The 11,706-nt window shown below is 44.8% G+C and overlaps 1 protein-coding gene across 1 annotated transcript in view; it reads right to left on the reverse strand.

Annotated features, from left to right (window-relative positions):
• Positions 1–11,706, reverse strand: part of ACER2 (alkaline ceramidase 2) — a 36,819-nt gene that overhangs the window by 5,691 nt on the left and 19,422 nt on the right. The window contains exons 4-5 of the mRNA XM_003782861.3: positions 7,552–7,689; positions 1,088–1,225 (exon numbers count right to left, since the gene is read on the reverse strand). Of these exons, the coding sequence (XP_003782909.1) occupies positions 1,088–1,225; positions 7,552–7,689 (276 nt within the window). The remainder of the gene's footprint in view (positions 1–1,087; positions 1,226–7,551; positions 7,690–11,706) is intronic.

An 11,706-nucleotide genomic window follows, 5' to 3' on the forward strand; every position in this document is an offset into this window, starting at 1 on the left:
AAAAAAAAAAAAAAAAATCCACATTGAGTGAGGTACATTTACCAAAACTCAAAAATGTACACTTAAATTCTGTACATTTTATTATCTGGAAAATATTACATAAATATTTACATAAATAGATACATAAAGCATATAAACTCATTACTATGAGTTGAGGTTGAACCTAAGAAATTTTAGGCAATGGATCCTAAGATTGAAAACCCAACTAGCACCGTTTCATTTTGGTTTGTCTTTTACAAACACTTCTTGAAGTTCCTAAACCTTAAATTTAGAGTAGGTTGGGTCTCGTGGTAAACACACAAGTTCATATACATAAGACAATTTAAGCCAATTCTTTTAAATTGTATATCTTTAGGTCATTTTCAGATGGAAGTCGATCTTTTTCTGAATCTGGATCTAAGAAAGAGTTTCCACCCTTCACCACTAGAATTCCTCCTGCTTCTTACTAGCTTTGGCGGTCAGAAGTCCTTGAGGACAGAAAAGGAACAGATCACTCCAAGTTTGGAGCTGAAGCGGTTCCTAGGAAGAAAGCCGCTCCCATCTCCTCCTCAGCTTTCTGAGTGTAGCCTCTGCAGCCTGCTTTTTTTTTTTAACTGAACAATGTATCCTGAGCCTTCCAATTCACTATTACTGCTCCAAGGTTCACTATTATTGAACTCCAAGGTTGTTTTTATATAAACAGGTGAACCTGTTTAGCTCTCTGGTCCTCTGTCTCCACCTGTATAAAGAATAGGGGAGACTATCCCCAAATGACCCATGAGGCCCCTGCTTTCACCTAGTCACTCAGGCCCCAAGGGTGAAGTTCCTACTGAGGACCATCTCAGTCTTCAAGTCACATTGGTCCCCCACATTCCCTACCTCCCCCCAGTCTCAGATCTAGTGAAAGCTCAGGTTACAGTTAGGGATTCAGTTTTCAAGCACCTCAAAGCTTTACTAATGGAGCTACAGGTAAGAGATTGCAGCCTGACGCACAAGCAGGCCTTTTGTTCTGCATGCTGTCCCCAACACCTGGGCACCTCGCAGGGAGAAGCTGGGCCAGCAGCAAGTGCAAGCTGTCTCCCAGCCCCCCCCTCCACCAGGGGCTTACCACACGCAGTGCAAGTAGGGGAAGTGGAAGGAGGACAACAGCTCACAGAAGGCTCGGTCACTGATCCAGCAGAAGAGGGCAAGGGTCCACCAGAGGCCCGAGAAGAGGCCCAGTTTAAATACACGCACATTGTCACACCTGCACGGGAATCCAGAGAGCAGCCTGGCGTCAGTCCTGGTTTCTGTCCACCCCACTGGCCCCCTATCCCATCTCCTTCACCAGTCCCTCTCATGTCCCCAACCCCTGGCGATGGAGTTCTCAATCAGCATACATCACTGTACAGTCTCACGAGGTAAGTTCCACATGTCCCACAGGTGGCTCACGAAGACACCCCTCCCTCCCAGGTCTCTCCCAACTCCCTCTCACAGACAGCCCTGCCTTTTGACGTGTGTACCCTCATGCTCAAGACAGGCCTAAATTTAACAGGACCAGAATCTTTTCTTTCCGCTCTTTCTCTTTCTCACACGCCCCACATCCAGTTTATCAGCTCTACCTTCAAAATAGCTCCCAAATCTGACCTCTTCCCACCAGCTCCACCTGGATCCACACCCCCACAGCCTCCTTCCACCCTCACCCTGACAGCCAGTTTTCAACCCTGTGCCCCAAAGCCTTGGGCACCATCCCCTTTACCCAGAGGCAGCACAAGGCCCAGATGTGTGGCCTCACCCTGTTCTCTTCGCCCTCTCCTGTGCCCACATACTCCAGGTCAACCTGGGAAACACCCCAGGCATCTCCCGCATGGCCTTAGTACTTTCTGTTTCCTCTGCCTGGAATGCTCTTCCCCCGGGTACCACGAGTCCTTGCTCAAATGTCACTCGGTAAGCCCTTCCCTGACCACTGTTTTTAACAATTACAGCACCCATCTCCACCTCCCTATTGCATCCTTCCCTCCTTTAATTTTCTGGGTGTCAGTGATAACCCCTCTGCCATCCTCTATGTTTTACTTGTTTATTTCTTTACAATCTGTCTTCACCCACTGACATGTAAGCTGTTCCCTGCTATATCCCCAGCACCTGGAACAGCGCCAGACACAGAGAAGACTCTCAACACTTGTTGAGTGGAGGAGTAAATTCCTATACACATGGAGACAGAATGTTTTTCTGAAACAAATCCCAACAGTGTAAAGAAAATTTCCATTGCTGTTTCCCTTCCTTGTTACCAAATTGCTCATAAAATGGGTGCTTTCCATTCCTGGCCACCCAGAGGCAGTTGGTAGCTGAGGGTCCTCCCGAACCCTTCCCTTGGGGCCTCTTTCCCTCTGTGAACCACTCCTGGGTCAGTCAAGATCTCATAAGGGACCCAGAGTCCAGCACAACATCTGCAACCAAGAAGAAGCTTGATTCATTTGTTGAACAAGCAGATGTGTGTCAAAAGCCTGACTTGCTGATACCTTTCCCAGCTGCCCAGCAGAAGCAACAGCAAAAACATCAATAAAGACAAGATAAGACTGCAGGTTCAGAAAGCCCTGCTCAAAAAACAACCCAAAGTACTCTTTTAGAGGAGGTCTAAAAGCATTCTTAGAAAATTTTTTGAAAGAATTAATAGGGACCCATGACATAGAGAGACTACAGTCTTAACTAGGCACTAAAACAAAGAGATGAATGACTTCCATTTTCGTCTTGTCTTCACCACCTTCTCCTTTGAATGACTGCCGTTTGGCCCTGTCCCCTCCCTCCTGACCTGCCTGCTCCCCTTGCTGGGGCTCCCCTCGCTGGGGCTCAGCTTCCACACCTCCTCAAGCAGGTTCCCTGAATACCTCCACCACCTGCTAACGTAGGTCTCCCCCATTGCATTCTCTCAGGCCATCCTGCCATTTGCCTTCATACACTCACCACGAGTTGTAATTGTGTATGTATTTGTCATTATTTGTATAATTTCTAGTATGAAAGTAGCCTAGAAGACCAGTAAGAGTAGAAACTAAACATGCTTCACTCACCAATATATACCCAGTGCCTGGCCCCAGCACTGCTATTAAATAGTTAAATCAATGCTTGCTGAGTAGATAGATATAATTATGAAATAAAAGGACAATTTTTTTTCTTTTTTTTTTTGCAGTTTTGGCCAGGGCTGGGCTTGAACCCACCACCCCAGTATATGGGGCTGGCACCCTATTCCTTGAGCCACAGGCACCGCCCTTTTTTTTTTTTTTTTTTTTTAGAGAGAGAGGGTCTTTCTGTGTCACCTAGGCCAGAGTGCAGAGCACAATCATAACTCACTACAGCCTGGAATTCCTGGGCTCAAGCAATCCGCCTGCCTCAGCCTCCTGAGTAGCTGAGACTATAGGCATGTACCACCACCTCCAGCTGATATTTTAATTTCTGTAGAGACAACAGTCTCCTTAAGTTACTTAACTGGTCTTGAACTCCTGGCTTCAAGTGATCCTCCAGCCTTGGCCTCCTGAAATGCTAGGATTACAGGCATGAACCACTGCACTCAGCAATGATTTTTGTAGAGAAGGGGTCTCACTATGTTGCCCAGGCTGGTCCCTGACCTCAAGTGATGCCCCTGCCTTGGTCTCTCAAAGCACTGGGATTATAAATGTGAACCACTACACCCGGCCAAGGACAATTTTAACTGGACTCTAGTAATTTAGGCAGAACATTTTTTTTTTTTTTTTGGTTGCAGCCATCATTATCGTTTGGCAGGCCCAGGCTGGATTCAAACCCACCAGCTCAGGTGTATGTGGCTGGCGCCTTAGCCGCTTGAGCCACAGGTGCCAAGCCAGGCAGAACATTCTTAAAAGATTTTTTTTTTAACCACATTCATTGGACACCAAATTCTTAGGGTCCATGCTAAGCATCATATGAGACAAAATAAATAGGTCTCTTGCCTTACAATTTAAAAAGGTAAAGTGACAACTGACAAGAACAAATGTCAACAAATACATAGACAATTTTTCAGGTACAAGAGGATCCATGAACATCCAATGCAATTAAACCTAGAGAGATTGGCTTAAGGAACATCCCAGGACAGAGAGCAACGTGCTGGAGACGTAGGACGCGGACGGCACCAACAGAGGCAGTGTGTCAGGTGGCTGTCACTGTAAGGGCCTAGCTGGACAGGGCTGCTCTGAGGCAGGAGGGAAGCCCTGCCAGTTCAGGGTCTCGGCCACCTGTTCCTTTTCCTTGCTCTGTTTCGGGAGGGAGCAAGGCCTGCTAAAAGCTGCTAACATGTTTATTTGGATATGGGGTTACACTGTCCCATTAGGCTTCCATTTTTTAGGGCTTTTATCAAAATATCAATGTGAGGTTAAGTGAAAAAGTGAGACAAAAGTCAAATACACATCAGGACCCTATATTTTAGGACAGAAAAATGTGAGCAGAATATCAATCATCTCTTCTCTTCTTGACTACGGAGTATATGTATTCTCAAAGATTTCTCAACAATAAAATCTCTCCCATAATTAGAAAAAAGTATTCCTTCGAATATTTTCAATGCAGCGGAGTCAGTTGGCAACGTGACTTAACACCACCAATTTCAGTAAATGTCAGGTCATGACCCCAAATCAGAATAAACTTTTGTTTTCTCATGGCCTGAGGGAAGGTTCAGAAAGCGCAATGAACGTAGGAAAAGGCTAGAAACAAGCTTTAGGAACGAAAGCTGAAGAGAAACAGAAAGCTAAAAAACAGTCCTTCCTCTATTTCCTGCGAGCCAAGGGAGGCTCGGTGGGAAACAACACAGATGTTCAAACATAACAGAGCACAGCTGACTAGGACAGGGGAGGTCCTGAAGGAAATGCAGACAGTGATAAGGCCATCCTCTTGTCTGGGCATTTATCAAAGCAGGGAAACGGCCATCTTTTCTTTTCCTTGGCAGGCCCCAGGGTGGGAACTGGACGTAGCAGTGAACAAAGAGACCTCTTCGCTGCCTGTGTGGAGTCTAGGACAGACGCTGGACAAAACAGCAACACAATGATTTTCTAAATAGGATGAGGACGGGCACCAGGAAGAAGTTCAGGGTGCTAGGAGGACATATGGAGGAGCAGAGTTAGCCAAGCAGAAGGGTCAGAAAGAGGGGATGGCATGAACAAGCGCCTGGGGCTGCCAGGGGCAAGGACTTATGGAGACACAGAAGGTCAGAGGGGCTGAAGTCGGAACGCAAGGGGAACTGCATGTGGGAGAGACCAGCCTGCCGGGACAGAAAGAGCATGTCAAAGATATCTCAGTTGCAATGTCAACTGGTAGAAAGATGACTGAGGTCAGGAAGATATTCAGGGAAAGGAAGAGGAAGCCTGGTTTCTGGCTTCAGTACTCAGCTCAGTGTGTTGTAGTGTATTCCAAGAAGTTCAACCATTACCATAATCTCACTTTAGTTTTCCCAACACCCCAAAAAGCAGCCCTTACCTATGAGCATCATTCCCCTGTTCCCCCCAGAGCCTCTGTACATCCCTGCTCTGACCCTACTCTCACCCACCCACCGGCAACCAGATTTTCAAACTTTTTAAATTTACAGATGCCCAGGCTTCTGTCCTAGACCTTCAAAATCGAAATCTTTGCATAGGCAGAGCTACACTTGTACTCACAAAGGCACTTCCAAGGTAGTTCTGACAAGTCTGAGTCTCCCATCAAGAGCCCTGGGGGCTGGCACTTAGGAAGAAGTCAGCAAACACTTGTCAAGTGAGTAAACAAATGAGTAGGCAAATTTGAGGCTGCTAAGAACCCTTAGGCTCTAACAAGTAATACCAGTGGTGACGGAGAAAGCTAATTCTTAAAATTAAGGTTATTAGAGAGTAAGGATTAGACCTTTTGTTATTTATACAACTACCAGCTTTTTTACTTAAAGGACTTTCTGCCATAGTTATTCTTCTAGAACCAACTTCAGTCTATTTCTGAAAAAAGTCTCTTACATCCTCGGTCCTTGAAGACTACTCAAAGAAGTCATCTAGACAAGATCTGACAACATCCTTTGGCTGCAAGACAAGTTCAAACACTATACTTCAACCACCTTAGACCATATCTGTTATTGCTAATAGGGAAGGCAACCCCCAGAGGCAAAGCAATTGGAAAGAAATGTAGGTCTCCTAAAACAGAGGAAGAGAAAGCTGACTTGACACTTTACATAGAGCAACTATCATCACACAAAACTTCAATTACAACACTTCTTTTTTTATTTTTTTGAGACAGAACCTCAAGCTATTCCCCTGGGTAGAGTGCTGTGGCATCACAGCTCACAGCAACCTCCAACTCCTAGGCTCAAGCAAGTCTCCTGCCTCTGCCTCCCAAGTAGCTGGGACCACAGGCGCCTGCCACAATGCCTGGCTACTTTTTGGTTGCAGCCATCATTGTTGTTTGGCAGGCCCGGGCTGGATTTGAACCCACCACCTTAGGTGTATGTGGCTGGCGTCTTAGCCACTTGAGCCACAGGCACGGAGCCAATTACAACACTTCTATTAAGACACTCAATGTCCATAGCAATGACAGAAACCTCAAATGAAAATGCATTTTTAAAGTGGCTGTGAAGAAAAGGAAGTGTTTCAAAGAGTATTAAAATGAGGTCCTTTGGGTGGCACCCGTAGCTCAGTGGGTAGGGCACCAGCCACAGACGCCAAAGCTGGAGGGTTGGAACCTGGCCCAGGCCAGCTAAACAACAATGACAACTGCAACAACAACAACAACAACAAAAATAGCTGGGCGTTGTGGCGGGCATCTGTGATCCCAGCTACTTGGGAGGCTAAGGCAAGAGAATTGCTTAAGCCTAAGAGTTTGAGGTTGCTGTGGCCTGTGACGCCAGGGCACTCTACCCAGCGCGACAGCTTAAGACTCTGTCTCCAAAAATAAATAAATAAATAAAATGAAATAAGGGCCATGATTAGATACAATTTTATTTGAGCTGGAAGAAGACAGGTTAATATACAGATAATCATTTTCTTGGTACGATTTGTGAGTACCAACAAGTGCTACCAAAGTAAAGTATTTCTGGATATCAACCTGAACTTTGAGTATACAACTTCCCAAAGAAAAATGCTAATGCAAACAGCTAAGACCACCTGAAAGACTGTAAATGCAACACGAAACCTCTGAAAACATCACGGTCAACAGCAGTCCACTTTAAGTTACTATTTCCTTATCTATAAAAACTCATTTTCCCTATCTCTTTCTTCTTTTTCCTTCTGTGTGTGAACACAATAACCTCCGTAGGACTTTTCTTTTCTCTGTATTCTTCTCATATAGACAATGCTGTTCTCCTGGCTACAGAACTGAGTGTGGGTATCTCAGCCTAGGTGCGGAGAGGCTCCTGCCAAGCTAGCTTTTGATCTCTGGGAAGTACTGCATCCCCTAACCAACTGCTCCCTTATGCTTTGAAAATGAGATCAGTAACACTTTGAACTAAACCATCAAACTTGCTTGCAATCCAACAGTCCACAACTAACTCTTCATGAAGAATAAAATTCCTCGTCCACTCGAGGGCAGCAAAGGAGCCCAGAGCTGGTGTGTTCCTAACACAGGGGAAACAGTGGCACTCACCTCTTTAGCTCCGCCACGAGCAGAGCAGTACAAGGAACTCCGAGGGTCATCAGAGAGATGTTGTTGATGGCGGGCTTGACAAATGCCAGGCACGTTGTAACCGCAGACAGGACGCAGACCACTGCCTTGAACCGGCCCCTGGATCAATGAAGGCAAAACCAAGTCAGTTAGCAAAGGAGTTCTTGTTTGTTGGTTTGCTTCGTGATGGCAAGGTACAGGGACTGCTAGGAGTACAAGCCGAAAAGAAACTTGCTAAGTACCAAGGCTCTAAAAACCACTCTCACTCACTAGCTCAGGAATTCCACTTCTAGGAATTTGTCCTTAGGAAATAGAGATTTCTGAACTATTTAGCCAGGAGAATGCTAAACTTAGCACCAACCTAAGTCTATGAAGGTGAGATAGAGATAATTGTTCTCTTAGTGTGATTTTTCTGTTTTTTTCCAGATGTTCTACTGCAGGGTTTGACAAACTCTTTCTGGAAAGTGTCAGGTGTAAATACTCAAGGTTTTGCAGGTCTTAAGGTCTCCGCTGCAGCTACTCAACTCTGCTAGTAAGGAGAATAAGTACATGACTGGACTCGGCTGTGTGCCAGCAACACTTGATGTGTGAAAACAGGACCCATTTGTCCCATGGGACACAGTTTGCCAACCTTTGTTCTACAAAGTGAACACATATGACTTTCACAAGAAAAAAGAGACTATTAACAAAACAAAACTTCCTAGTTTACAAAATATCCTGTGTGTCCAGTACACAAAACTATAAGTCCTTTTTGTTTTTATTTTTTGTTGGTTTGGTTTTTTGTTTTGTTTTCTGATAGAGAGCTGTGGTGTCACAGCTCACAGCAACCTCAAACTCTGGGGCTTAAGCAATTCTCTTGCCTCAGTCTCCCAAGTAGCTGGGACTACAGGCGCCTGCTACAATGCCCGGCTATTTTTTTGTTGCAGTTGTCTTTGTTGATTTTAGCTGGCCTCGGCAAGATTCAAACCCGCCAGCCTTGGTATATGTGGCCAGTGCCCTACCCACTGAGCTATGGGTGCTGCCCACAAAACTGTAAGATTTAAGAAAAAATTCTAGGCCTGATGTGGTGGCTCATGCCTATAATCCTGGCACTCTGGGAGGCCGAGGCAGGTGGATAGCTTGAGCTCATGGGTTCGAGACCAGCCTGAGCAAAAAGTGAGACTCTGTCTCTACTAAAAATGAAAAAACTGAGGCAAGAGGATAGCTTGACCCCAAGAGTTGGCGGTTGCTGTGAGCTATGATGCCACAGCACTCTACCCAGGGTGACAGTTTGAGACTCTGTCTCAAGAAAAAAGAAAACAAAAGAAAAAATTCTAATAGTATTAATATTTATTAAAAATCCACAGGTGTAGTACGCATTAGAATTTGGGTTGGCGCGTTTTGATGTAACGACTCTTACAGAAATAGTTGAAAGTATTCTCACACCCTTCAGTGAAGGAAGCAGGAAGACCCAGAAACGGCGACGTGATCCTGGACACGCTCCTTCTTCTCTCCCTGGGACCCTATTTCCTTAGCTATAAAACAAAAAGCCTGGACTAAATGATTTCTAAGCCCTCATCCATGACTTAAATTTAGGAGCACATGATTTTCCTGAAGTTTCTGTTATTCCCCATTAGCACAATTTACTTTGGCCAAAAGCCCTGGAACAGGTCACAGCTAGGAAACTCATTTGAATGAAATCCATTATAAAGAAATCAAAGGGTACTGAACTTTCAAAATAAAAATTTATCTCTTAAATAGGAAAGCTATTTATCTTCAAGGAACAGGAAATCATTGATCAAGCTGCCGACTTTCTGACCTAAATGAACAGGAGTTGTGACCCTGAACTTTTCACCAGAGGAAAAAATACATTTGGGAAGGGATCCAGGCAGCAAATCCTCGGGAGACTCGTGTTTTTCTCCCAGCCTTGGCTGGTGTTCTTCAGCTACTGGATGAAATAAGGGCTGCCTGCCCACAGCCATCATGCCTGGGCCCCTGGGGACCTACAATAACTCTCTCACTTGGTTTGAGGTTCTGTAACCCATGCCAAGAGATTTGGTCTTTGGGGGGCTTGGGGGTTTTGTTTTTTGTTTGGAGACAGAGTCTCACTTTGTCACACTCAGTAGGGTGCTCTGGTGTCATAGCTCACAGCAACCTCTAACTCTTGGGCTCAAGCAATTCTCTTGTCTCGGCCTCCCTAGTAGCTGGGACTACAAGCAGCCACCACAATGCCCAGCTCTTTTTAGAGATGGGATCTCGCTGTAGCTCAGGCTGGTCTCGAACCTGTGAGCTCAGGTGATCTGCACACCTCGGCCTCCCAAAGTGCTGGGCTGACAGATGTGAGCCACCTCGCCCGGCCTGAGATTTGGTCTTTTTGAATTGAATGAACACATAATCATAAACTTCCAAAGTGCATCACCTCTCTTACATCCAACAGTTTAGGATTCAGGCACAGATTAGAGAAGGCAAGAGAGTATTAAAAGCACAGATGTTCCAGTGAGACCAATGTGTGTTCAAATCCTGTCTTGACCACTTAGTAGCTGTGGGACCTTTGGCAGGTAACTTAACTCTTTCAGCCTTTTCCACATAAAAATTAAGGAACCCTGCCTCGTGGTGTTCTTGCAAGCATTAAAGCACTTAACACAGTGCCTGGTGCATGTTATGTGCTAATAAAACCCATGATTACCATTTTCTTTCCCATCATGTTGAGAAAAAATACTACTTTAAATATTATTGTTGTTGGTAATATCACACTCTGGGAAAAAATCTGACTGAGCTGCTGTCACAATCATCAGAGGCTCCCACAGTATTGCCAAATAGTTTAAAGGCAGCCAGCTTGATGAAACAGGCTTTCTTTATGGAGACTATCTGCAGATACCTCCCCAAGTCATGTCCCAAGGGTGTGGAGGAATGTGCTGGCCAAGGAAGATGTCCTGTGACACACAATTCTGCAACCAGCATAAACAAATAGAGGTCACGCAGCCAGCAGAAAGCCAGCCAACCCTGCACATCTCAGAGCCACCAGAGGACATCCTTGGTACAAGACAGCGAGAATTAGCCAGGAGCGAGGGGCCTCAACCAGGTGTTTTCTAAACCGTGTTGACAGACAACCCCTTCCGCAGCCTCTGGTCCTGTTTTCTCTCTCTAGCTCATTTTAGTGTCATGCTGAAACACAGGTCAGGGAATGCTTAGCACTCCTTCTTCCTGTATTCTCCAAACCAAAACCTAGCAACTTAATACTGTCCTAATATTTTCATAATACAGCTATTACTGTTATCATCAGCTACCCTTTAAAGCAGTGTTTTTCAGCCCTGTTAGACCCGTGCCCCTTCTACTCTTCTGAAATGAAATGGAATTTATAGATTGCAAAACTGCCCATCATGGTGGCGACCAAAAACATGTCTACAAACTTCCCAGATATCCTGTAAGAGATGGAAATGTCCCTGGTTAATAGCCACAGCTTTAAACTATACTTTAAACAGCCAAGGCAATATAGCAAGACCCTCTCTAAAAGAAAATTTTTTAAAGTCAGCAGGGCACAGTGGCATATGCCTATAGTGGTGGATGCCAAGTAGTTACTTGTGAGGTTAAGACAGGGGGATGGCTTGAGCCACCAAGTTCAAGACCAGCCTGGGCAATATACTGAGACCCCCCCATCTAAAAAAAATTTTTTTTAAAGAAGTTGTCCTTTAGGAACAAGACATATTTAGAACAGCCAACCTTTGATATTCACAGCACAACAACTTCCGATCCTGGAAGAGACCCCAGAGAGATAGTCAACTCTATTGTTTTGTAAGTAAGGCACTAAGTCCCAGAAAGTTTACATTCCAGCCCCAAGTCATCCAGCAAGCTGTGTTACAGGGCACGCAGGTTCCAGCCATCTCTCTTGCTGTTCAGGAGTCAAAAAATGAATTGGATTATAAAGTGAGCGCTCTTCCTAGACTTTGTAGAGGCACAGTCATAAAAAGCACACCACTGTAAATTCTTTAAGAAGTGGATACAATTAGCCTATAATAGTTCTTCATTATTATTTTTTCTTAAAACAAAAATGTCTAAAAATTATTAATAACCATCAACACCTGAATGTATATCCTGAAGATTCTTGGGACATTCTAGGCAAAGGGAAAGAAAGCCCTTTTTTTTTTTTTTTTTTTTTTT

Source organism: Otolemur garnettii, unplaced genomic scaffold (genome assembly GCF_000181295.1).
Source record: "Otolemur garnettii isolate 467f Iridium unplaced genomic scaffold, OtoGar3 scaffold00006, whole genome shotgun sequence".
Taxonomy (NCBI): domain Eukaryota; kingdom Metazoa; phylum Chordata; class Mammalia; order Primates; family Galagidae; genus Otolemur; species Otolemur garnettii.